Source organism: Chenopodium album, chromosome 23 (genome assembly GCF_948465745.1).
Source record: "Chenopodium album chromosome 23, dcCheAlbu1.1, whole genome shotgun sequence".
Taxonomy (NCBI): Eukaryota; Viridiplantae; Streptophyta; class Magnoliopsida; order Caryophyllales; family Amaranthaceae; genus Chenopodium; species Chenopodium album.
In genome coordinates this window covers 955,214-981,812 of record NC_137856.1, presented here as the reverse complement: position 1 = coordinate 981,812, position 26,599 = coordinate 955,214, and the positions used below count along the sequence as shown (strand labels likewise).

The 26,599-nt window shown below is 34.2% G+C and overlaps 5 protein-coding genes across 5 annotated transcripts; 1 reads left to right on the top strand and 4 right to left on the bottom strand.

The window, feature by feature from the left end:
- Window positions 1-4,180: 4,180 nt before the first annotated feature.
- On the bottom strand, window positions 4,181-6,004 carry LOC145608295 (UDP-glycosyltransferase 75C1-like). Its single transcript, XM_081663912.1, has one exon. The coding sequence runs from the start codon at window positions 5,834-5,836 to the stop codon at window positions 4,388-4,390; it is 1,449 nt and encodes a 482-aa protein (XP_081520038.1). The 5' UTR covers window positions 5,837-6,004; the 3' UTR covers window positions 4,181-4,387.
- A 5,644-nt stretch (window positions 6,005-11,648) lies between these two features.
- LOC145609371 (uncharacterized) lies at window positions 11,649-15,232 on the top strand. Its single transcript, XM_081664871.1, has 5 exons — window positions 11,649-12,689; window positions 12,863-12,965; window positions 13,149-13,972; window positions 14,730-14,828; window positions 14,908-15,232. The coding sequence occupies exons 1-5, from the start codon at window positions 11,667-11,669 to the stop codon at window positions 14,965-14,967; spliced, it is 2,109 nt and encodes a 702-aa protein (XP_081520997.1). The 5' UTR covers window positions 11,649-11,666; the 3' UTR covers window positions 14,968-15,232.
- A 636-nt stretch (window positions 15,233-15,868) lies between these two features.
- Window positions 15,869-17,134, bottom strand: LOC145607856 (putative xyloglucan endotransglucosylase/hydrolase protein 16). Its single transcript, XM_081663452.1, has 3 exons — window positions 16,832-17,134; window positions 16,410-16,609; window positions 15,869-16,304 (listed from the first exon to the last, which is right to left on the bottom strand). Exons 1-3 carry the CDS (start codon window positions 17,132-17,134, stop codon window positions 15,869-15,871), a joined length of 939 nt encoding a protein of 312 aa, XP_081519578.1.
- A 1,938-nt stretch (window positions 17,135-19,072) lies between these two features.
- Window positions 19,073-20,346, bottom strand: LOC145607822 (xyloglucan endotransglucosylase protein 1-like). Its single transcript, XM_081663421.1, has 3 exons — window positions 20,100-20,346; window positions 19,723-19,922; window positions 19,073-19,505 (listed from the first exon to the last, which is right to left on the bottom strand). Exons 1-3 carry the CDS (start codon window positions 20,340-20,342, stop codon window positions 19,073-19,075), a joined length of 876 nt encoding a protein of 291 aa, XP_081519547.1. The 5' UTR covers window positions 20,343-20,346.
- Window positions 20,347-22,450: 2,104 nt separating this feature from the next.
- Window positions 22,451-24,508, bottom strand: LOC145606634 (xyloglucan endotransglucosylase/hydrolase protein 24-like). The gene is made up of 3 exons (XM_081662441.1): window positions 24,138-24,508; window positions 23,153-23,352; window positions 22,451-23,024 (listed from the first exon to the last, which is right to left on the bottom strand). The coding sequence occupies exons 1-3, from the start codon at window positions 24,432-24,434 to the stop codon at window positions 22,667-22,669; spliced, it is 855 nt and encodes a 284-aa protein (XP_081518567.1). The 5' UTR covers window positions 24,435-24,508; the 3' UTR covers window positions 22,451-22,666.
- Window positions 24,509-26,599: the final 2,091 nt, after the last annotated feature.

Sequence of the window (26,599 nt, the reverse complement as noted above, 5' to 3'; positions counted from 1 at the left end):
GAATCCTCTAAGATTTTTACCATAGTGACATGGTAGGCATTCTGGCTGCATCAGTGTGCATGCACCATATTGGTAGCTTCATTAATCAGCTCTATCATCGCTGCATATGTCAAGCAGGTCAGAACTGATGGCATCAGCCTTCTATATTACCATATTGTTTAGTAGACTGGCATCCTCTTCGGTGGGTGGATAGATTAAGTTTTTCCTCCTGAATATGACTTCCAAACTACAATACTACCTACGATTCCATAGCTATACAAATCAGCTTTCTCTGTTACCTTCCATCCTACCCATTCAAATGCAAGGTACCCTAGAGTTCCCCTCATTTGGTTCATTACTTAACAGTTAACATGCCATCAAAATCCAAACCACAGCTACCATGTCCAAGCTACCTTTCCATGTTGAAATAGTCAGTTTCAGTCCTCAAAACTTCATAAGTGAATCTCACAGGGGAGTTGGGTAGTAGAAACAAGGGATCCTCAGATTGCTCTAAATCTACCCAATGATTGATGCTGCATCTCTCTATACATTCTTATAGATATCCACGATATAAAGATAACATGAACTACAATGATTGATATCAGTAAGAGCAGGGGTACACGGACTTTAGTAGGAGCATGGTGTACGTGGTATAAGATAGGAGTGAACGCCCTGCACGTGCAAAACATACGTAAAAAATGTGGCCAACATTAGTCTTCTTTATTGACAGAGAGAGGTAGAGTGAGAAGACTGGGAACTGAAAGAATTATCAGCAGACAAAGGGACATAAAAGACTAAACTCACTATAATGGTTTCAATAAAACTATTTGCTTAGCTACCCAAATCAATTCTAGCTGTCTCCCTTCTGATCTCAATTCCCTCTCCAAGCTCAGCTCATAACCTCCTTAAGAACAATCTCTCTGGTCAGCTACCCTTTCCAACCTCGCAAGGCTCACATTTCTCCAAGCATAGCCTCCAACAGCTGAACAGCCTCACGTAATCACGTCTGTCCCATATGGAGCCTTTTCAGGCCTAAATCCCCCAAATTCTCTCCTGAGAGGACAGTCTGCGTCTCACTCCTTTTTCAGTTGCACCTACTCTGATAAGTGACAAGTTGGTTGATTCTACAATTTGGGACAGTATGACATACATGTGGCACCTTGATAAGTTTGTGAAACCTAAGGCGGTTAGGCAATTATACAACATTTTGACATCACTAACAAGTTCCTACAGATGGAAATTTAATAAACCAATGTATATTGAAAGGTAGAAATGATACCATAAGCTATCTGAAGAAGTCTTGTGGACAAGCTGTTCATGCCTGCCAGCGTCAACATCTGAATTCTCGAACAAAAGACTGTCTTCATATAACATTCTGTTGAGGCATCAACCACAAAAATTAACATCCACAAATAACATTCTGCTCCCTAAATTCTAACCCTTTATCCCATAATTGCACGCCTTTGTTTCACTTGTAAACCTGAAACCTGAAACCCAAGCATCACGTTCTTTGAATACAAATGTAAAACTTCCTAGAAAATGCATCAACCACCAGCCATTTCCCATTACCTTTGCCAACCCCCACAAATATGAACAACCATAAATAACGAGGATAGCCTTTCCTTGGTTATCAATACTATATGATTCTCCCAATTATTTCACAATGTCACATCACTTTGAATTATGATTAACACCATCAAATACCACCTTTCCCTCCCCCTCTTTCACAATCGATACTTCGAAGCTCGTCACTTTCCCACCTTGATGCAGCCCAAATGCCCCATAGACAACAAATCATCACTATCACAAGAAGCATTACTAATTACAACAAATTTCTTAGCAAAACTCCAAGTATGGTTCAAAATTAATACTTAAGAAGCTCAACCTCATTCTCAGAGGCATTTCGTCGAACATGTAACAGGCAAAGCAAAACCCCTAAATCACCTAACCAAAAATAAGAAAATTCCTCAAAATTGGAGAAATTTCATGGAATTCCACAGTTATTCACTGATTTTCTGTAAGATTTCTGGCGGATATTCCAACCATGGTAACGTTGTACCCTCATCTTTGCAGTTTCTTCAACTCTCTTTCTCTCTCCTAAAATTGCTAATTTTGATGATAAATTCTTCATAGAAATTGGAAAGATCGCCATTTTTGATGAAGTATAAATTTGTATGAGAAAAGTAAAGATTTGAGATTATGTAATCAGTATGATTCAATCTGCCATTGTCGAAAAATGGCGCGAGTTATCATAGTTGGAGAAAATAATTTTGGGTTTTAATTTTGTTTGTGATTTTGGGCCGCAGCCATTACGGTAATGTGTTGATCTCGTGGATATTGGATATATAGTCCATGATGACCTCCTAAGTTAACCTCTATTTGACGGATTAGAGATTTACAGAGTACTCCCTTTGTTTTAGAAAATTTTTTAACACAAAATTCTCTATGTGGCTAGCCACACGGTGTGGCCATCCAACTTGAGAATTGCTTCGTTAGTGTTATAGAAGTTACTCGTTCAGTTTTACAGAGGTTATTTTGTCAGTGTTATAGGGGTTACTTAATCGGTATTACAGGGGTTATTGGTCAGTGTTTCTAGTCTTCTCGACTCGAATTAGTGGACTAATCGCTTTAAACATGGAGGGTAGGGCAAGAGGGTCCAAAAGTCCTTTAGTGTGAATTGAACTACAGCTTTGGGGTTGGAAGGTATTTCCTTGCCACAAGGCCAAGCTCGTCTTGGTCTTAATTGAAATTTGATTTGTCCATTGCCAAAATAAGAGAGCTTAGCTTGAATGACAATACTCACATAAGACCTGTTAAGAGGATGAAAGAAAATAACTTGAATCATGTTTCGCTGCTACATATGAGCCGTTTGTCAATTTAATTAACTAATAAGGTTCATGATGGACAAACCCAACACCTAATTAATTTTTTTCCCGAAAAGAAAAAGGTTTGTATTCCATATGTTATTTTGCCACATTTTTTTTAATACAAAATGGTACTTGTAAATGCTACTGTAAATGTTTAATGTTTAGTTACTCAAATTATTTTAGTTAAGCCTATAGCATTATGCAAATTGTCTCAACTAGTTTATTCACAAAATTGGGAAATAAATTGTTTGGCATACTAGTATATACTACTACGTGTCTAGATTCTTCTTTATATTTAAAAAAAAAAAAACAAACAAACAAAAATATTACACACATAAATTCGATCACCTAAATTTTGTATTTTATGTAAATAAGATTATACGAGTTATATATTTGTGGCTTCTTTGCAAAACGGCAAGGATAGAAAGCGTCCAAACGACGGGCCATTTTTGTTCATAAAAAAAAATTTGATGAGTTTATTTATTTTTTGGTTTAAAAATGGCTAGCTAATTTGACCCCATAGTCTCCAAAAAGAGTTTTTTTCAAAATGAATTAAATAATATACAACTACTAGTAGTTTAATTAATTTGACCCCATAGTCTCCGACTCTCAATAGTCTCTAGACTTTTTAATAATCCTAAATGATTGTCTTATATACTCACTAATAATATAAAGTACTCCCTCTGTTCCTATTTTTTTGCCCCATTTGACTGTGTGCAGTCTCCAAGAAGCGTATTAAAATGTCTATATCTTTATTTTCATAAACGTAAAAATTATCTCACCAAAGAAAAATAAACGTAAAAATTATAAAAACATGATATTAATAAAATATACAATGAGACGAATCTAACAAGACCACTCATGACTATATTATCTTTTATAGATTAACGGTAAATTATGATCAAAGTTTTAAAAATTTGACTCAAAAAGTGGCAATGGGGCAAAAATAAAGGGACGGAGGGAGTAACAACTATTGCTTTATACTCATTACAACTTCACTAAAATGAGCTAAGGCCAGAAATCAATCAATACGAAGGCCTGTTCTCATACGTTGAAATTCAGTTCAATTCAGTTCAGTTAAGTTCATCTCCTAATTTCCTTCTCTTATAAAATATTCAGTTCAGTTCAGCTCCTAGTTTCCTTTGCTTATAAAATATTCAGTTCAATTCAGTTCAATTCAGCTGAGTTTAGTCGATGAGATCAGACCCGAAGTAATATGTTCATATATATTTTTGAATAAAAATAAATCAATAATATAATCACTTCAAGTTTCAACATTTAACTTAATTTAAATTACAAGTATTTTACAATTGCCATTACGTCATCATTCAACATTTCAACATACAAAAGACCAACTAGCTAGCATATAATAAGCACATCAAATTAGTAATAAACAAATAGTATAGTATTTATGTTGACTATTTTTGCTAATAATCCGCTAGGTACTCCTTCAAATCACTAATCTAGTAATAAAGTGCTAATTAAAAGCTAACAAATGATAATGCAACATATATTGCAATTATTATATGACGTACTATTACTTATTCATGAATCTTTTTGCTTTTAACATTACTAAACAACTCTTCCATGAAAGCCTTCAAGTTCTTATCAGACGATCCACCCTCGTTGGCCGCTTCGACCGCCAATTCTCTCCATTTCTTAGCATTCTCCTTAATCTCTTCACTCTCCATAACCTCCTCCAAACACCTCTTAATCTCCTCACTCTTAACTAATACACCGCCTTCTTCTTCACTCACGTTAACCCTTACCCCGGTCTTCCATAAATCCTCCACCAATTTAGCATTCGTTGTTTGATCCGTCCATTGTGGAAACCCTACCATGGGAACGCCTGATGTTAGGCTCTCTAAGGTCGAGTTCCACCCACAATGTGTCACAAAGCACCCTACTGAGGGGTGGGATAGCACCTCCACTTGGGAGCACCATGGGACTATTAACCCTTGTTGTTTTAGCTCCTCCATGCAACTCAACTCATCTTCTTCTTTACTATCTTCTTCATTTGTTTCATGACTCGCCTTTTCCCTTATGACCCACAGGAATGGCATGTGGGTCTGTATTAGGGCTCTGGCTAACTCCTCCATCTGTGGCTTGGATAGCACTGAGATGCTTCCAAACGACACATAGACCACCTTAGAATTTTTTCCTTGTGAGTTTAACCATTCCATGTAATCCGCCTCCTTAGATTGTTGGAAGAGGTCCCCTCCAAAGGATTTGTCGGAGGGGTCCTTTCCATTCAAGAAGGCGGAGGGAAGGATAGGGCCAATAGGAATTAAGTTGAACCTCTCAATAGCTTTTAAAGCATGAACTTCTAAAGCTTCAAAGGTATTAACTAGGATTATTGGTTTATCCTCAATCTCTAGTTGTTGTATTTGCTCTTGGAATGTAGGGAGGGCGAAAGTGTAAAGGGCAGGGTTGGAAGGGAGAAGGAATGAAGGGAGGTCACGTGCTTTGAGCTTCAATGGCATGTTTGGTAATTCTAATGACCATGAGGGGTCTTTCTCACATTCATTTATAGCCTCACGATACCCATTAAAATAATAGTAGTAGATATTAAAAACTGTGGCAGGTTGAATCCAAAGGAGCGCGGATGGCACGTGAAACATACGTGCTACCTCGGCGGCCCAAGGTAGGAGGAGTGTGTACACCAAGCATGTAATTGGTTTACCCTCGACGACACTCTTATCAAAGAGTGCCGATAGGGTCTCAACCCCACGTTGGCGGAATGTTGACATATAATTTGTGACATCTCCGTCACTAGCCTTAAAACCATCATCATACCCGTCAGAAAAAGTGGCCAAGGTCATACCCTCAGGGACCGTAGCCTTTTTAAGGCATTTGTGGGCAGAGGCAGCGGTGGCAAAGGTGACATCAGCTCCGGCCCTTAAGAGCCGCTTGACAAATTGGAGGGCCGGGTTGATGTGGCCTTGCGCCGGGAAGGTGACTAGGAGGAAGTGAGGCCTTTGTTGCTCCATAAAAGGCGGTACGTGGTGTACAAATTTTTGGTGTGGCAAGTAAAGTTGGAAGGTATAAAAATAATGAGGTTATGAATTTGTTGTGGTGCTCTAATCTTGGAGATTGGGAATATGTGTGTAGAGTAAGTGAATTTGTTACTTTGTTGGCATGTGATGTAGATAGTTATAGTATGTGGTATATATATATATATATAGTGATTAGGCACATGCTTGGACTAGTGACGTTTGTGGTGACGAAAATTTAAAAGGGTTGGCTTAATAATATATGATTGCCAATTTATCAGAATTAATTAATTGTAAAATATATGATTGATATGTTTAGGGTTGGCAAATTGGATTTTATTTGCAATTTGCTACTTGATAGTCGCCTGAGTATGTGATTATGATTATTTGTGTAAAATATTATTTGATGAGTGGCTGACAGCAAGTAATATATACAGCATAAAATTGATTGGAAAAATTAATATTATTATTATTATTTGGATATTTTCTCTTGTTGCATTAGAGTAAAAGTACGTATTAGATACTAGAGTAAATAAATCGTTACTTCCTCTAGTTGTTAATACTTGTACTATTCGAACTTTAACAATATTTGAACTTTTTATTTGATCATGAATACATGAGTTGTGATTTATTAACATTAGCTTTAGAAAATATTTTAAATATTTAAGTATGTATGTTTATTAGAAGTAAAAAGTGTAAGTAGGTTTAACTAAAGTATTTAGCACTTTTAGCAAAACCAAGAGAATTATAGCATTAGCTTCTTGTCGTCCAACATTTTAGCATCCAAAAATTTCAAAAGATTTAACATTTTATTCAAATCTATCTATAAATAAAATATCATATGACATACATACAATGTTACAATGTATATGTTACCGATTATATAATATGAATAAAATAGTACTCCGTATTATATTTGTATATATCTGTAGGTAGCTTAGGTTTTAACGTGATCCTTGGTAAGCTTATCGAATCAAAGAAATGGAGTGTCGCGTCAATGTATTGTCCTCATAAACTACATCTATCATAATCTTATTAATATCATATTCCTTAATGTTGTTGTAAGTTTTGGAGGCAATGGTTTAAATTTGCCGAAGCCTAAAATCAAAGCACGTTGAGTGTCGCATACATATTCATCTTGTTGCTGTTCATGTGACCACACATTACTCATACATCTATTGTCATACCAGCTCTAACCATGCATAATAACAAGGCATTATGTATATTTAAGCTGAGATAAGTTATTTCTTGTGTAAAAGTAAAAAGTGGATCGATGACTAACATATAAATTTGGTGGATTATCCCATTATTATTACAGAGTATACTAATAAATTAAATTTGAAATTGAAACTTATGAGACTTGTCCATGTCATACTCTTCTCCAATACAAGCTTATTGTTCGCCTAACAAGCATGTCTAAGTAATTAAGAGTTTTTATTTTTTAAGGACTTGTTCTGATTGACTGAACTAAGCGAAATTGAACTGAACTTATTGGAGTTGAACTAAACTGAACTAATATTTTATGAGAGAAGGAAATTAAGACAAGAACTGAAATGAACTGAACTTATTGGAACTAAACTGAATTGAAATGAAAATAAGCTGAAATTAAATGAACAAGCCCTATATCTTACTGATGTATTTTTTTAAAAAAAATATTTTATTTTTAATACTACTAGGATAGCTAATTGAGGGTGATAAGTCTGATAATCAAAGTTTGATTTCAACCCTCAACTCGCACTCTATCTGACTATCTTAGTGGACTCAAAATCTCAAATCCTCAACCTTAATTTTTATTTTATTTTTTTATTTTTTATTTTTTTTTATGGAAACTTTATCTTATATATAATGCATGCTAAATTGATGGCCATTTTGTAACAATACATCTAAATCAATTATGTATTTATGGTCCAAAATATTTCATATATAATCTTATAATATAATCCTTTCATTGATTTGATTTTGATGATGAATTGATGGGGAAAGTAAGCCCCTAATATAAAATGAATTGAAGATTTTGAAAGGCATAAAAGTTTTGGATTACAAATAACGTTATCATCATCTTCATATATCTAACTCTCATGGACTTAAAGATTGAAACGTAACAAAAATACATAAACCTATCAAAATGCATAGCAAAGTTTACACGGATGTAATACCCTAGCTTAATTATTGTGATTATTTTAGTATATTACTGTAGTTTTTTCTTAACAATTTTTTTTGACGAAATATTAGATGGAGTTTTTACCAAATGTTTTGTTTAATTATTTGGCACGTACTTAGCCGAAATCATATAGCATAATCATAACATCTTTGATTCTTTTCTAGTCACATTATTGGGAAAATTTGTCTTTTTAATAAAAGTCACGTTATTACTTTTTTCTTCGTTCCAACATTAAAGTACAAACCATGTGCTTAATAGTTAAATGTAAATAAATATATCATAACATGACATGTCACATATCAATTAGTGTAATAAATTTTTATTTTGTGGACTTCTTGTTCAAATTGCGGCTTTACTATTTTCTCCGTTTCTCAATTTCAAATGATCGTATTGTTATTAATTATATATGGAATATATCACTGTTTTTGTATGTAGAATGTAGCACTAACATATACAAGTAAGCACATTTTCTTCATCTATTTTACATATAAATCAAATTAAATTTCACTAGTATGCTTTTTATCTTAAAATTAGCTTATGTTATTTCCTATAAATTTAGGAAAAATACACTTTAATAAATCTCAACTTTGTCCAATTTATTATACAAGTATAATTTTTGGTTCACTATTGAGAATGAGAAAATACATGCAAGTTAATCTGCCAGATAAACGAATTTTTGTTAATCTGATGGCATTTTTGTAAATATATTGACAAAGCAGGGTAATTTATTCTATACTTTTGGTTGAGCTGTCCAATGCTACTTCAAAAGACAATTATACCCCCAGATATCTGGGGAATTGATTGGGTATCCCTCATTGAAAATGTTAGAATAACTTTTTTTCAAAAAAAAGAAAAGCATGAATAACTAATATTAGATTACTTCGTAACATGAGATATTTTTTTTAATACGGTTTTAAATAATCGAGTTGTATATTTCATTTGCATTAAAATAAATAAATTCTTTTAAAATAAAATCAATATAAAGTAACGGAGGGAACATGACTTATCTCATGAGGGCCTATACAATACAGTATATATAACGAAGTAATGCATTTCATTAAAAAAAAATATCTTCTTCAAAAACCACGCAGCTTGTGTCCATACCATTTTTTTGTTGATAGAAACATGTCCATACCATACAACAATAACTTTGTGTTACCTTGTGATAGGGTAATACAAAGTAATGCAGTATGTAATGTGTGATAGAGTATAAAACATAAAAAGTTTAAGCTGATGGTTGAGACCCATAAATATGTTTTATACTATATCAATATGTGACAAGAAATTTACAATACAAGTTAATTATATTATTGAATCTATATGTAACCTTATGTATAAGCTAAGAGGAATCATGCTTCACTTACAACTTCAAGTCTCGAAGGCTTTTATGCAAGTGAGCGTGATGAAATATAAAAACCAATCTAGTGACTGTAACCACTAACTATAACTTTTAATTGATTGTATTACTTATTTGACATATTATAATACTCGATATGTATATTTGTTCTAGAAAGTAAAGTACCCATTTAACATAAGCGTCGATCCTTTCAGATAAAACACAGTATAGATATATATGAATCGACTCGATGAATCCAGAATTATATGGATGGAGGTAAGTTGGGAGAGGCTAAGGTAGGGCAGGCGATACTAGGTAAGAAAGTTACAAGACATCACTCGTACATAAAGGCGTACTGCAATTGATGGCTGCTTCTAGACGACCCATTTTCCATCGACATTATATGTGACAAAAAACAAGTGTATGCCCGTGACATTTATCATCACAATTATTTGTCCATGCATGCATATTTATCTTCATGTCTCACGTAACTTCTGTGACGTACTTACATACGAACTATGTACTATTTTTTAAGGTCCAATAATTATGTTACACGTCACCATTTATAAAGAGTATTACATTCCGAAAAAAGTAAAATATTGTACAATTTTCGATCCTTTTCTTTCTACAGTAACAGAGAATGTGAGGAAGCCTCATCTAGACAGTTATCATCTTCATAAACAAAAATCATCCGTCTAATGGTAAATATGTAAATAAATTAATAAAAAAATCGTAACTAACATGACATTTTCACGAATAAAGTAATACTAGATTAGACTCGCGCGTTGCACGATTTTATTTATTTATATTATTATGCATAAAATAAAGTTTTATCATTTGTGTAAAATAGAATAATGGTAATTTTTGATAGAAAAATGTACAGTGCAATTTTTTAAAAAATAATACGAGTATAAATTATGACATCACAGATAGAAAATGCAGGGAAAATTTTAAATATTTAAATGACACGTAGGATAATTTGAGGGTTAATGATGTCAGCAATATTTTGTTTTAGTAATACTTTATACTACGTAGAATAGATAGATTTGTGAGGCCTACATTTGAATTATTGGTTATTTACGAAAATGCCACTAGATAACTGTTTTGTTTGGAAATATTAGAATGCATGATTATAAACTTGTATATTTTCCCAAACTGTATATGTCAAACTTAATATTTACTGTATAAAATGAAATTACTTTTTAATTTGAATAATTATTGAATAGGCGTACGTGGCTACTTGATTAGGTAGAAAAAAAAAAAAGGTATAGACTAATGTACCAAATCCACACGAATTTACTTCAAAACTTAGTAAACTTATGGGGGTAAAAATAGAATTTCCTAAATCTAGCCGCCTAAGTGCCTAACCTAAGCTAGAGTTTATGTTTAATTAGGTCTCTTTGTTATGAATTTTTATTTTATTAAAAAAATACTCTTCATACAATGAATGTGTAACCATGCATGATTTCAGCTTTTACTTGAAACATAACATAAACAGTGTACCAAACAATCAAACATAAATATATTCAATAATCAATAAGGGGAAATTAAAAAAAGAAAGAAGTTTGTGTTTGAAATGTGCACACTGATATGAATCTATAAAACAATATAAGTTATTAGTTGGTCTCATGTGAAACTGCTTAGGGTTTCGAGGGTGGGGGAGGGCTGGGCGGCCGTTTTACAGTGAAGGAGAAGGTTTTTTTTTTTTTTTAAATGGTTTTTACGGGGATGGGATAGGGTTTCGGGAGTGCTAATGGGCGGCGAGGGGAAGGGAGGCGCAGCAAGGGGTAGGGGAGAGGAGGCGAGTGGTGACGTGGCTGGTCGTGGTGTGGTGGTGTGGGTTTTCGATGATTTGGGTAGGTAGAAGGGTGGTGGTATGGTGGTGTAGCGGTGGTCAAGAAATGGGAATGGAAAAGTCTAGGAGGGTGGGGAATGAACTTAGAGGGATTCTGGGGAATGAAAAGAGTAAAGGAAATGGGAAAAATGGTCTAACAAACAACAACAAAGGAAATAAGGGCAGTTAATTCCCATCCCTTTAATGATTAACCCAACCAAACAACCATAAGTGTTGATTAGAATTTCGCATTAACAAAAGTGCCGATAAAAACACAATGCGACTACATTGATACAAATCTACAAATTTGAGTCCAATGACCCAAAAATCAGCCCAACCCAACAACCACTATTCCCGCCAAAACAATCATCAAACCCTCACAAATTTCCCGCCATAACAATTCCAATTATATAAACTAACCCACCTCTTTTTTCCCGCCATTCTCAATTCTCCCTCCACTTTCTCTCTCCTCACTTTCTCTCTCTTCAAATCCGCCATGGAAGCTCACACTCAAAGCTCGAGAAAACGAAAGCAACCATCATTATGTTCATCATCAACATCAACATCATCACCAGCAGCAGCGAATTTGAATCCATTTTCTGGGATTTTGACCCGCCATAAATCCCAGAAGTTTTTCTTCCATCATAATAGATCTGGGAAATCTCGCAGAAGTCGCTCGTTTCCTTCTTCTCTTACCAACCCTGAATTACCCACTAATCAAAGATTGCTTGATTGTAATGTTCGTGATGTTGGTACTGAAGAAGATGATTCGATTTGCCAGATTTCGATTAAAGATCTTCGAGCTCGGCGGGTTTTTTCGAAGCCCGTTGGGGTGGATTCTGTGGGCAAGATTCGCGATGATAAGATTGGTAAGAGTGTAAACCCTAATTCTGATTCTGAGGTAATTGCTGGTAAATTGGATGATTGTGATGTTAAATTTGATGGTAATGGCGAAAACCCTAGTTTATTGGTAATGGGGAAATGTGATTCAGGGGTTGAGTTTAAGGGGGAGGGTTTGAATGTTGAAAACCCTAATTTGGTAATGCCGAAAAATTGCGATGATTCTTTGGCTGATTTGAAGGTGAATTCAAATTGTGGAAACCCTAATTTGGAACTGTCTAAAAATCGCGATGATTCTAGTGTTGAATTGAAGGTGAATTCAAATGGTGGAAACCCTAATTTGTCAATGCTGGATAAATGTATTGAATTAAAAGATGAGTTTTTGAAGGGAGGAAGCCCTAATTTGTCAATTGAAGGAATTGGCGCCAAAAATGATTGCGTAGCTCGGGTTTCAAATGATATGAGCCCTAATTTGAGTAAAAATGATTTGAAGGGTGATCATTGTGAGGAAGATGTGCAGACAACACCTCCAGATGCTGCGGTATTGGTCAGGCAGAGTGAAGATCAAGTTGTACGGGGTAGCCGTGCTGATTCGAAGTCGCCGCTGAAGAAAATCAGTCCAAGTAAAGGTGGATTTGCTGAGGGGAAGAAGAGTTTTCCAAATTCCAAGAGAAATTTGGTGAGAATTATATTTTTTTTCTCCTTACAATTTGTTTGTGTTCAAGTTAATAATTACATTTAATTGATGATTTGGCGGGAACTTAGTTTATGAAGCTTATTCTTTATATGATATTATTTGCACCTTTTTGGTTATCTTTGTTTGTAATTTATGTTGAATTTATAATACAATAGGGTCTGACTCCGTGTTCGAGGATGAAGGTTTTTAAGGCTCCGAATTCGTTCAGCTATAAGAGATTGCTCCCTTACCTGATGGACTTATCAAAGGATACACCAAGTAATCCCTTAGCCCTCCCTTTATATGTTTATAATTTCACATGATATTCGTTTGGTTCATGTAGTCGACTTCACTTATGGGATTAAGGCTTTGATTGATTGATTCGTTTGTTTATTTGTTTGTCAATCTATGAGTATGATATTGCAGTAATTAATAGCCTTATTGAATAAATGTTTTATACAGATGCACCAAAAGTTAATCCAAGCATTAAAGTTGAGAAGGTTGAAGATAAGCCTCTAATTTTCTCCTCTCAAGAAAATGTCATTGATTGTCCAAAATTGGATGAAAAGCCACTGGCAACTGCAGTATCTTGCGAATCCACGGAAATGAATGTTGATAGTAAAGAAGAGGTTATTTTGGACCTTAAGACTAATGATTCTGATCTTCAGCAAGCTGCTCCATGTACCCCTGTCAATTGTTCTGTTGAAAAGACTCTAGAAAACCCGGTATTTGAAACCCCTGTATCAGAGGATCCCATGAATTGTGAAGCCTCACTGGATAGCCAGGTTTCGCCACATAATTTAGGGAAGTCGGGAGACATTAGTCCAATCGTTGAATCTGATCTTGCTGTCACATTGCATATCCCCGAGAGAAGTGCTGAGACTTTAGTGGAAGAAGCCGTTTTCAAAACTCCATCACATTTGTCTCTATCTTCTGAACAAGAATGCAGGACAGCACATGTAGAATCCAATACTGAAAGAAATTCAGTTAGTGTCCTTAACAACTCTTCCACCCTGGATGCTATTGTTTCTTCTAGCGTTCCTAGTTCTGGCCAAGCGAATGGTATCCTAAAGAAAAATCCCAGGGGCTGTCGGGGTATTTGCAGCTGCTTGAACTGTGCTTCATTCCGTCTCAATGCAGAAAAAGCATTTGAGTTTTCTAGGAATCAGTGGCTTGATGCCGAAGAACTTGCCATGGACTTGATGAAGGAGCTGTCAAACCTGAGGAGTATTTTAGAAAAATCTGTCAATGTTCCTGATGCTAACGCTATTGTCCCAGCTGATCAGGTAACAAATTCATTCTCAATTTGTCCACTATTTGTATTTGCTAATTGCTATATGAATGATGTGTGTTTAAGATGATCTTTTGGATTAAAATATGCTGAAGTTTCCTGTTGATCGTGTTCTGCAGCGACTTTAGGATATTAATCTAGTGTTACACTATGGTTTGCTTGATTTCATCTACATAAGCCAGGGTATATGGCAAATTAAGATCTAAGAATCAATGAAAGCTGTATGTGCTTTGGTTACTGTGCATAATGATTTATGTGATATACTGTGGACTTTGGTCTAGGAGAGGAGAAGGCTATGCTTCTGAACTCAAGGGTTTGTTAGAATTAACTTCTTGCTCAATTTTAATCATAGTGATCAATTCACAAAATTTCTTTCTATATGATAATCTTGATTCATTTATGTACTCCTACTATATATCATAGGAGGTTACAAATTTTTTCTACTAGTATTTACTACGTATATTTTTAGGCCACATTATCTTCTATGGAAAGTCTGATAGTGGGGTTTTCTCTCAGAAAATATGTTGTTTCGCTTGTTAACTGTATGGTAGTCATGGCATGAATGCTTACTGGAAGGAGACAATTCATCCCCTCTTCTGATTATGTTGTTCAAGGAATTGAGTTTGTGATGCTTCGAAACTATATTCTCAACCAAACATAATTTTTTCTCCTTTTGTGCTCAAATTTTCTAACTTGAAACACTCAAAGTACAATTCACTTCAATAGTTTTGCTGATACAAAAGTCTGTGCAGGTTCAGGAAGCTTGCAGAAGAGCTTCCCATGCAGAAGATACAATAAGAAGCCGCCTTGATCAAATGAGTGAAGATCTCCATGTTCATTGCAGAACCAGGGTAAATCTCATACACATTGTCCTTTACATTTTTTTTGATATATAAAGCTCATATATCTGACAATATCATCTCATTACAGCCTTTACAGCGTCCCGGGGTAAATTTCTCAAGCTCTGTCCAAGATAAAAAAAGATCATAGGAGCCTAGGAGGAAGAACTTTTGCAAGATGTCGAAAAGCCTCTATGAGGATCCTGGACTAATGTTTGGAAGACTTCTTTTATCAGTTGAGGAAATTAATTATACCGTGGTTTTGTTCTTGAGTTGGAATGTACTTGTCTTTCATGATTGTAACTGCTTGAAAAAAGGGGTGAAGAAAAGAATCTCATCGACTGAATCTATCATGTTTGTCGAAAGACCATGGCTATTGGATCACCTAATGACAGTAAAGTAACTACTGAAATTCACATTATTGTATTTGTAAGTTATAGTTTAGCTTTTATTATATGACAGCAATAGCTGTATTATTTTTTGTTGCAACTCAATGATCTGCTTCCCAAATTCATCCCTGACAACACAAATAGCTTCATTGCGATGACTCGATGATAGTTTGTCAGTGACATCTCAAGCAGCACATACATGTAACTATTAAGTTACTAAACCATATCATATTTATGAATCATGTGAATTGTGAACTAACCATTATTTCTGCTGTCATGTGGACAGATTGTAATTTTGATATGCCAAGCTAATACTATCCTTTACTTTTCTTTAGCTTGGAAGAATGATACAGTCATATATTTTCGGCCACTTGATTCCATTATACGAAATATATGTATAAGCTGTACTATACGTCTATTCAGGAATTTTCACTTGGAGGCAGAATATAAAGAGGTTTAAAACATTCGAAAGAGGCCAAGAATTTACAAGGACTAAAACAGGACTTTTTATTTTGTATGAATTAAAGAATGTAAATAATTTATTGAACAATCAAATACAAAGATTTTCCAATGTGAAAAAAAATCAAATTAATTAAATTTTAGCCATATATGTGTTGATATGGTATGACCAGGATTTAGTCATTTAGTTTTCTCTTCAATCCTTTAAACCCTGTTGTGCTTGCATTCAGTAGGATAGCCTTGAGGAAATCGCCTTGCATCACTGCAATAATCATAAACCTTAAAATGCTTATGCACCCATCTCATTCTTTTCCTGCCATTTGCATCCAGATCATGGCTCCTCCATGAAGCACGCGTAGTACCTCCATTAGCCGGCCTTACAGAGGTGGTGGAAGCCTCAGGTTCAAAAGCACAAGAGGAGGAGCTGCTACCTACAACACAGGCATCGATATTGAAGTTACGGTAGTAGGCAGTGAAGGGGGCCTTGGTCCAATCTGTCTTCACCAAGCCACCTTGTGTAGCCCAATCGTCAGCATTCCAAAGGCTAGCATGTATTGTCATAGGCTGGTTCTTTGGGAATGCAACTCCATGTTTTTCATGGTTTCTGAATACTCTTATTGGTGTTTCATCCACCAAAAACCTGCAAGTTAAATCAAGGTTCAGAGTTAAAACATATGTTCTAAAACAAGATAAAAACGCGCTCATAGAACAAACTAATTGAAGGAGTGGTGTTTAGCTTATTTACATGATGAGTTTTGTGTTCCAAACAATGGAGTAAGTGTGGAAGTTCTTGGTGGGATCAAACCAAAGATGGAATTGCTGCTCCCTGCTGCCTTTCCCCTGACTGAACACATTGGTGTGGACGGTGTAAGGATTGCCACTCGAGTTTCCCAAGAACTCGAAATCAATCTCATCATGTATACCTGTGGTTTGATCAGCTGATAACTGCAAATTGTAATGCAAAAATCAGCAAATTGTACAACTTAGCTGCTATTCAAATGCATATAATGCAAGGACTATAACCTAAATATACTACTTTCGCTGACTATTATCTGCAATTTTGGAATTTTGTTTTTATCTCACAAATAATACCCCGAACTTGCAGATAAAATTTAACCAAAATACTAGCTAGTAGTAATAATAATAACATGAGATTATGTGACTTACATAAAATGTTGTGACGGTGCCAGCAGAGTTACCAGGAACAAGTTTAATTTGCATATCAATCCTTCCATACAAGTATTCCTTCTTGGACCGAAACCCGGATCCAGTATACTTGTCTAGGCTAAGGGATAAGAGACGACCATCCTGACCGAAGATCCGAACTCTATTGTCACCAAATGTGGGCTGAAACTCATCCCTGAAGCTCCCTGCAGCAAAGGCGGTCGTGCTGACCATGGCAGCAACTAATAGGACAATCTTAGGCACAAGCAACTTGTACTTGTCATGCCAATGTGATGAAACTGCCATGTTTTTTCTTATAATGAAGAAGATTTATTGAAAATTTATGTTTATTTGTAGTTGTGTGAAGAATATAGTTCAAGAGATAAGTATATATATATACATGTAATATGGTGAATTATTAGTATTAGTAACGTAGATCTAATGCATGGTTTACAAGAGGGAAGCTTCTTAGCTAGTGTATGTTTAACGCGGAGCTAACTGTGGATATGAGAGTTTAAGCTGGCCAATTATAATCTAATTAGTCAAAGTGATAAACCTCATTAATTCATTGTCATCTTGATTTAGTATTGATGTAATTTGTTAAAAAGTCAACTATTTAGACGATAACAATAGTAATTGAATTATTTTGATGTTCCTTAATTTTAATTAAGCACTTGGGATCATGATGCATTATATATATTATGTTTTTAGAAATACACACACATACATCTTGAAGGACATGTAAGTATAATAAAAGAATGAACATGCAAGTCTAATGAAAAAAGAGATTAATCGAGAGCATGATGCACATTATACTTACGATAGTCATGACTTATGAGTGGTCAGGTGGATCAATTAGCAAATTCTTTAATTAGTATTTTGGGTGTGACAGATGATTACCGAGGTAAATCTAATCAATAAGTTTTAAATTTAATTGTGTTGTTGTACTATTATAATATGAGGCAACTGCGACGCACTTCCTTTGCCAGGCTCATCATGTAGATCAAAAGGCTTGACACTAACCCACTTATATATTTTGTGTCCAATTCGCGTTTTGTTGTCACGTCGGGTCAACTTTTATTAGCTCTACTTAGGCATATAAATATACTCGTACTCCATTTGCCAAGACTCTTTTTCTCTGACAGTCAAAACAATACAAGTATAATTTTTGCAAGTTTTGTCAAATGTACACTATGTTGGTCCAAGAAATCCCTTTAATCTAGGTTGTCGCTCTAATTAACTTACTAATTTCGGGGCTAATTAATTTTGTGAGCATGTCTTGAATTATGTAGCATGAACCCATATGTGCACCATGTTCAATGATGAATTTAATAAAGGTAATGTCAACGCATAAACTAGGTATCTTGTTGAGTAGTGACTAAATTCATCAATTCATTCATTATTAAGAAAAGTAAGCAACTTTATTTTAATTAAGTCGACTCTTATAGAAAACTACTTCCTCGGTTACTCACTTGCTAAGCTGCTTACTTGCATGTTGATTGTCAACTCCAGAGCATCATTACATGTAGCATCTTAATGCAGGATTTGCAACAATAATAATCATCTTCAATATCAAGAAACTTCATATGCCAAAGTCAATTAGCTTAATTAGTTAACGTCTTCACGGTGATAGATTGATAGTGATCGTACTCGAATATGAGATCGAGTATTGTTTACCAGAATATCACAAGGACAGAAGGACTTTCTACACCATCAAAAAGATAAAGAAATGAGAGCGAGGGATAGCTCAAGTGGTTAGAGCTTCCCTCCCTGTTCCAAGAGATCATGGGATCGATTCTCACCCCGTCCTTGTGGCTCTCCAAACACTTAAAAAAAGATGAAGATCTCAAGTCTTGGGTATCAACCTCAAGGCTTTAATCAACTAAGAATGAAAAAAACCTTTATTACATAATCATTGATAACATAGCTTTGTGTAGTGTAAAACAAATTGAAATGATGAGTGACTTGTAACATTATTCCTAATTCCTAGTTTACATGTAGTGGTAACTTGTAACATTATTCCAATATTTATTGATATAAGATATTCGAACTCTCCAATACTTTAACCAACTAAATACTCGTCAAAAAAAAAAAAAAAAAAAAAAAAACCACCAACTAAATCACAAAGTAATCAACATTCACACATCAATTTAAGCTTATTGTAAAAGAATAAAAGAATTAATTTGATTACATAATCTTTCTTCAACGAAAATGTTTCTCATCAAACCAAACGTAAATCCTCAATCAGTGCTTGCATTCCGGAGGGTAACCTTGAGATGAGAATCGCTTCCAATCTTTGCAATAATCATAAACCATGAAATGCTTCTGGACCCACCTCATTCTATTCCTTGATCTAGCATCAAGATCGTGGTGCCTCCATGAGCCACGTGCAGGCTTTCTATAGGTTGGCCATCTAGAGTGGGCAAAGTTTGTTGGGCCAGTTACACAGGAGGAATGGGGTCCAATTGGCCCAACACAAGCATCAATATTGAAATTACGAAAGTAGGCCGTGAATGGGGCCTTGGACCAATCTGTCTTTACTAATCCACCTTGAGTGGCCCAATCATCTGCATTCCATAGGCTTGAGCATATTCTCATGGGTTGATTCTTTGGAAATGCAACTCCATGTTTCTCATAGTTTCTAAATACTCTTATTGGTGTTTCATCGACCAAGAACCTACATATTCAAATAAGTTAGTACAAGATTGATAAAATCGACCTATTTGTAATTTTATATCATAGTTACACATTTAAATACTGACATGCAAGAAAATCTAACTAGATTTTTCAGACATCTTAAACTAGTACACGTGACTATTTGTAATTTAGAAAGTATATGCACAACTCTATAGAGATCAGGGGCAAAGATAAATTGTTGATTTGATATGACTTACATGATGAGTTTTGGGTTCCAAACAAAGGAATAAGTATGAAAGTTCGCGGTTGGGTCAAACCAAAGGTGGAATTGCTGCTCCCTGTTGCCTTTCCCATGGCTGAACACATTGGTGTGTAGGGTGTAAGGGTGGCCACTAACATTCCCCAAGAACTCGAAATCGATCTCATCGTGTATACCCGTGCTTTGATCCGATGTTAACTACAAATCACAATGCCATAAGATCAACATGCCATGAAGCTAATACATACATATTGTTACAAACGTACAATAAGTCAATCAATTACTTTTTTATTGCAAGTGTCATCACTAAAAATTTTCATGAACAAACTAAAATATAACGGAGTATAATTATAATAGTATATAAAGCGGACTTACATAAAGAGTAGTAACGGTGCCAGCAGAGTTACCACCAACAAGTTTCACCTGCATATCGACCCTTCCATACAAGTATTCTTTCTTAGACCGGAATCCAGATCCGGAATACTTGTCTAAGGACAACGAAAGGAGCTGGTTAGTCCGGCCCCAAACCCGAACTCTATTACCACCAAAAGTAGGCTCAAATTCATCACTAAATCGACCTATACCATAAACACTAGGGCACACCATAAGAACAACCATCACAAAATATACAACTTTGTCATGCTTAATTGCTAAAATTCCCATGATTTTTACTACAAAAAAATGATGATTAAGTAATTTAATTTGTAGATAAGTTATAAGTTTGTGAGATGATTTAGAAAGAGTGTAAGATCAAGTGTATATATACTAGTGAAGTGTGAAGATAAGTCACATGGAATTTCAGAATGAGTTATGTAAGACAAAGATACAACAACTGGAGTTTAAAGCATAATTAGCTGGACTATCATCATGTTATTAACTTCATAATTTACTGAAACTTGATCCAATTGGAATAATAATTCTGTTTTTTTTGTTAGTTTCCTTAGTTTTAATTCATAGAATATCCTAAATTATTTATGTCTTTTATGGAGTTAAATCATATAGTACTAATATAGGGTATATTAATAATTTATTAAGTACAAGAAGTTTATTTGTTAATTATGAGATCAAAGCTTAAGCCATTGGGAATTAACTCTTATTTTTTATGATTATGCAAAGTATATAATTATATATTTTACTAATGGTATTTCTCTATATTCGATGATCAGGATGATGATCTAGCAAGTTTTATCATGTGTGATTGCATGTGAATAAGAAGAACAAGCTATGATTGAGACATGCAATGATGCGGGAACAAGTAGATGGTTTTACATTAATTAATAGTTGGTTATATTATTGTATATTAGGATTATTATCAAGTCTTATCTTATAATTCCTATATATTTATTACTATGTAATATAGTTTATTAGTTTTAGAACTTAATCTTTAATTATAGAATTATGTTTAAATCTAAGTAAGATCAGCTAGATGGCGCTTGTTAATAGTGTTACTTGAATTTAGTGTCGTTGCCATTAATTTAAACCTTAGAAGTCGTCATTTCTTTCTTAGCTGCCTTTATGTTGTAATCCTAGTGATACTATGTACAAGAACTTCTTCAACACGTTGAGACGTTGAGTTATGTCCTATAACCTTTAGTAACTTTTTAGGTTATGCTCTTACTCGTAATGTTTACTTTCGTGGAATGTATATTAATTCATTATTGAGCAAGTCACGTGATATGACACCTACAAGTAGGGGTATCAATTCGGATGATAGGGTTGGGTCTGATTGGTTGGGTCGGGTAAAATTTTAAAGTTAAGTCATATTGAATTGTTATGTCTACGCGAGTCGTCCAAATCTGAATCGAATATTTTTCGAATCGGTTTCGGATCGGATTGGATCGGGTCGGGTGTACTTTTGACACCCCTACCTACAAGGGCTACAACATAAATCAAAATGAGGAAAAAAGATAAGAGAGAAAATGGGGCCACGAAAACAATAAAGTACATGTACACCGTTGTTGTTTTGTTGTATATAAATAACTAGGTAATCCCCGAGCGATACTCAGTAACTAAAGAAAAAAAAATCAATTGCATTATGTGATGTAATTTTTAATTTTAAGAATAATAATACCAATGACGTAAGACTTAATAACCAAAGCAAGAGAAAACCGGAAAAGAGAGTTTGCCAAAAACAAGCTAGGCCCAAGCTAAGGAGGTTCATAATAAAACCTATTGGTGTTGATAATAGGAGTAACTCATCATCTACTCCGTATCATCTAAAATGGAACTGTGGATCCTCTTTCTCCAATGTACGACACTCATAATTTGGACTAAAATAGATTTCTAACTATATCTTATTTTATCATGTATGCACAACATTAGGTATTTTTTTTTAATTTTGTGTATGATGACTTGATGAGTATGCACATTTATTAGGAGAGTTGCATAACTTTAAGATATTGTTAGGGCCTATAATTAGTGTTTATATTGTATACTTAACGGGCCTATTTCTTGAGCCCTAATTTCTTGTATAAATACTCTATTCTACACTCTAATGAAACTACGGAAAATCATTTCGTGACATGGTATCAGAGCCAGGTTAGATAAAAGATACAAGCACAATATATATGATCTAAAAAATTGGGAGTGGAATAAGTGTGAATAATAATTGATTTCATTTTGAAATTGCTTCACAATAATGCAACAGATTTTCAAACTATTTGACTCTTGTAACTTGTAAGTCGTGTATGGATTGAAAAATGAAAATCAATTAAACACACTTGACCTTAGTTTATAATAAATATATTGATATAAAAATAGCAAACGTATACATTTTATCACACGAACAATAATGCTTTTTATAGTAACTTTTCAAGAATTAAAACAAACGTTACTTCATTCAAACAATATCATATCAATAGAGAAACCTATCATGAATAACAATGGTGTAAAAACTCAAGGCGATGCATCTTTTGTCAAACGATATAAGGTTGTTTGTTTCCCTACTCGAATCCGTGCTTGCACTCGGGTGGAAAAGCTTGAGAGAATCGCTTCCAATCGGTACAATAATTGTAGATCATGTAGTTCTTTTGCACCCATCTCAATTTCCTCCGGCTGTTTGCATCAAGATCATGGGTCATCCATCTCCCGTTCCTCGCGGTGTTGATGTTAACGTTGCGATAGTACGCCGTGAACGGAGCCTTAGACCAATCTGTCTTCACCAATCCGCCTTGTGTAGCCCAATCATCGGCGTTCCAAAGACTAGCGTATATTCTTTGTTGTTGGATTTTAGGGAAAAATGTTATTCCTTTGTTTTCGTAGTTTCTAAATATTCTTAAAGGTGTTTCGTCAACTAAAAACCTGAAAAGTCAAAGGTCGTACGTTAGATTGACTAGTACGTGACAAGTTTTAGTAAATACGGAGTAATTATTTTTATTATACGTACGTTCATATTTTAAATGTAACATAAAATAATTAAGTGTACTTACATGATGAGTTTTGGATTCCAAACAATGGAATAGGTATGGAAGTTTAACGATGGGTCGAACCATAGGTGGAATTGTTGTTCCCGGTTACCTTGCCCTTGGCTGAACACATTGGTGTGGATGGTGTATGGCTGGCCGGAAACGTTCCCTAAGAACTCGAAATCGATCTCGTCATGCCTTCCCGTGCTTTGATCAGATGACAACTGCATATGATAACGTCGTAATGTATGTTAAGCAATTATAATACGATTGCTATTTTTAAGAGTTTGTACAAACCAAATTAAACTATGACTAACAATCAAATAATAATCGGCCTTATAATTAGTACTATGTTCCCATCATCGTCTCTAAATGCTGTTCCTATTTTGTAAAAAAATTCAAAATAGGAACAATATCTAGAGGCGGGAAAGTAATTAACTAACATACTCCAAATAAAGTAGTTGTAAGTTGGTTCGTCTAGCTTATTTGACCTTTAAGTAATTAATAATGCTAGCTATTAATTAGCTAGTACACTTGTTTTACTCAGTCGTCTGGTAGCTGACTAGTAGTAAATATATTTTGAAATATATATCGTAAATCATTTACTCGTATAGTAGTTGTTAGACGTTTTAATGTAAAACAACCAGCTTAAATTTTGGAAAATAAATGCCATAATAAAAGTCAGCAGACCTTTCTAGCTAGTACGAAATAGTAAATGTTGCTTGAACTAACTTTTTTACGATTGAGAAATTTGATTTTAATTGTTTCACTACTTTGATAAGCAAGTTACTCTAGCTCTCAATTAACATCTATAAGGTGTTCATGTATTAATTTTCTAACGAGGTGACTATCTCAATCTCTATAAATAACAACTAACGTTCAAATAGAAAAAACTTTTAGACACGGATGAAATATGCTAAATTAAAAAATTATTTAATCGCAACATGAGACCAATAATAAGTAATGAAGGATAATGCATGTAATTACCAAGTAATAGTAAGCAACTTACATATAAGGTAGTGACGGTACCAGCAGAGTTACCAGAAACAAATTTCATCTGCATATCAATCCTTCCAAACAAATACTCCCTCTTAGAACGAAACCCGGACCCTGAACCCCTATCTAGGGTAAGTGCAAGTTGTTGGCCACCAGGACCGGACACACGAACCCTCGGACCACCAAATGTGGGTTCAAAATCGGTGTTAAAGTTCCCGAGACCATAGGCCGTGGTGCACAACATAAGAGCAACCACGACCGAGGTTACAACTTTAAGCACAATAACATTATTGTCATGCCTAGTCCCCATAATTTTTTTTTGGTTGTAGTAGTAGAGATAAGAAGCTAAGTAGAGTGTGGGATGTGGTTAAGAAAGAGTGGAAGAAGAGGTATTTATATAGTAGTGTGAAGTGGATAATATGCAAAAGAAGGAAGATTTATTAAAATTTCTAGTAATAATAATATGTGAATAGAAAGAGTAACAACTATAGTAGGGACTAGAGAGTATTAGCTGGCTCAATAATCGGACTCACCCGAAAATATTGATCCAAAATTAATTTCGTGTTTTTTTTTGTAGGTCCCTTTATAAATTGGTTGGCACTTAGCTAAGATAGTTGTATAGATTTTTTGTGTGGTTCATAATTTTATGAAACAATCATGCACGCGTATGTTTAAGTGGCTATAATCAAAGCATAGCGTCGAAAAGTTAATATTTTTATTTATCGATCATAAGCTTATGATATAAACGACTCTAAAAGTTGGATAACAAAATTTAAATATATATTTTTTAATATGGTACTAGTACTTAATAATTCTTAATTGTTTGTTGTTATTGCATTATCTTTTTATTATGATTGTAGTTACAATCCGTCTTGTATGTGATTAGTTATATCATGTAACCACTTATAAAAAAACAAATTAACCCCTATAACACTAACCAAGTAACCCCTGTAACACTGACCGAGTAATCCTACAACATTGAAGAAGTCCCTCTTTCATACTGACCAAGTAACTCCTATTAGTCTATTACAATTCGAAGTAACTCCTATGATGGTTAGTCAACCACATATAAAAATTTGTGTTCTATTAATCGTTTTCATTTTTTTTTTTTTTTTGAAAACATTTTTTCTGATTTTTGGTTGTATTGTGTGTGAGTGGAAAAAAGAAAATTATTGCATGTAGTTTACAGTTTGCTAAGTTTTTTTTTTTTAGAACGTATTACTACGTATGTTGATCAAATATTAGCCAAATTAATAAAATACGGTGTACTTTCTACTTAATTTAACCAAATAGCTTTTAAACGTCGTTGTACATAATTGCCATTTGTGAAATACGTAGTATTTAATTTCTAGACACGGAGTACGAATTAATATAAGTGTTGAATTATTAATTTTCTGTAGTTGTCATAATTGTAAGTTGAATTTTTATATATACTCCTATCAATAAAATGTAGAGCAATGCTAAGCTATTTCTATCTCAATCATAAATTCATCACACTCTCTTTCAACGTCAAGTGTAAGAAGTAATATCAACAGCTAGCTGCAATTGAAATTAGGTTTGTAGTCTATCTTGTAACTTGCATGTAGTAAGTCACTAAGTCAGCCTGGTTTTAGTTGGCATTTTTGCTCTACTATTTTCATGATTGTACTAGAATTTATGTAACAACTACATTATTGAAAGATTTTGCTATAAGTGTTATACTATTAATTATTATGAGTTCAACTCTTATGTCAACGTGCAATGTCTATACATTTTCACACATAAAATTTATTTTCTAGAATAAATGGATTAAACAATATACAAGAATAATTTATATACTACTCGATCATATATATATATATGAATTGTGGCCATTCAATTTATATGTATGTTTGTTTAACAAAGTTTTATCGATAACAATTTTCTTTGTACACCAGTTAGGGTCTGTTCTAATTGATTGAACTGAGCTGAACTGAACTGAACTTATTGGAGCTGAACTGAACTGAATAGTTCATGAGAAAAGAAAATTAAGAATTGAACTTATTAGAGCTGAACTGAACTGTTAATAATCTAAAGAGAATAGGTCATTAGTTGTACATACGATATATTTTACAGAGTATCTTGATTGTAATTTTCTTAGTCTTTAACAAGGGCATGTTGGTACTATATGATCGTTGATGTGACTACATATGAACATGTACTTATGTATCACTAATAACTCGAAAACAATGTACTGCAATGGAAAATACATTTGTCGTCATAGTATGAGTTAAGTACGTACTTAATTAAATTAAAGTTAGTTGTTATGCATTTATTTATAAGATCACTCATCCATGCAAACACATTAACATGTACGCACATGCATTTGTGTGCTAGGGTAGGGATGAGAGGGAGAAGAAGAGTATCAGATTGTGGGTCAACTTATAAATGGATTTTCAAGACCTAGTCTAGGTTTCCTGAATCGAATATGCACAATCAAACATCAAGTCATCATAA

Coding starts and splice junctions, on each gene's coding strand:
- LOC145606634 (XM_081662441.1), bottom strand. CDS start 24,434: ATGGGGACTAGGCATGACAATAATGTTATTGTGCTTAAAGTTGTAACC. Junction 23,353..24,137: donor GTACCGTCACTACCTTATAT/GTAAGTTGCTTA, acceptor TATCATATGCAG/TTGTCATCTGATCAAAGCAC. Junction 23,025..23,152: donor TGGAATCCAAAACTCATCAT/GTAAGTACACTT, acceptor TTGACTTTTCAG/GTTTTTAGTTGACGAAACAC.
- LOC145607856 (XM_081663452.1), bottom strand. CDS start 17,134: ATGGCAGTTTCATCACATTGGCATGACAAGTACAAGTTGCTTGTGCCT. Junction 16,610..16,831: donor GCACCGTCACAACATTTTAT/GTAAGTCACATA, acceptor TACAATTTGCAG/TTATCAGCTGATCAAACCAC. Junction 16,305..16,409: donor TGGAACACAAAACTCATCAT/GTAAATAAGCTA, acceptor TTTAACTTGCAG/GTTTTTGGTGGATGAAACAC.
- LOC145609371 (XM_081664871.1), top strand. CDS start 11,667: ATGGAAGCTCACACTCAAAGCTCGAGAAAACGAAAGCAACCATCATTA. Junction 12,966..13,148: donor CTTATCAAAGGATACACCAA/GTAATCCCTTAG, acceptor TGTTTTATACAG/ATGCACCAAAAGTTAATCCA. Junction 13,973..14,729: donor CTATTGTCCCAGCTGATCAG/GTAACAAATTCA, acceptor AAGTCTGTGCAG/GTTCAGGAAGCTTGCAGAAG.
- LOC145607822 (XM_081663421.1), bottom strand. CDS start 20,342: ATGGTTGTTCTTATGGTGTGCCCTAGTGTTTATGGTATAGGTCGATTT. Junction 19,923..20,099: donor GCACCGTTACTACTCTTTAT/GTAAGTCCGCTT, acceptor TGTGATTTGTAG/TTAACATCGGATCAAAGCAC. Junction 19,506..19,722: donor TGGAACCCAAAACTCATCAT/GTAAGTCATATC, acceptor TTGAATATGTAG/GTTCTTGGTCGATGAAACAC.
- LOC145608295 (XM_081663912.1), bottom strand. CDS start 5,836: ATGGAGCAACAAAGGCCTCACTTCCTCCTAGTCACCTTCCCGGCGCAA.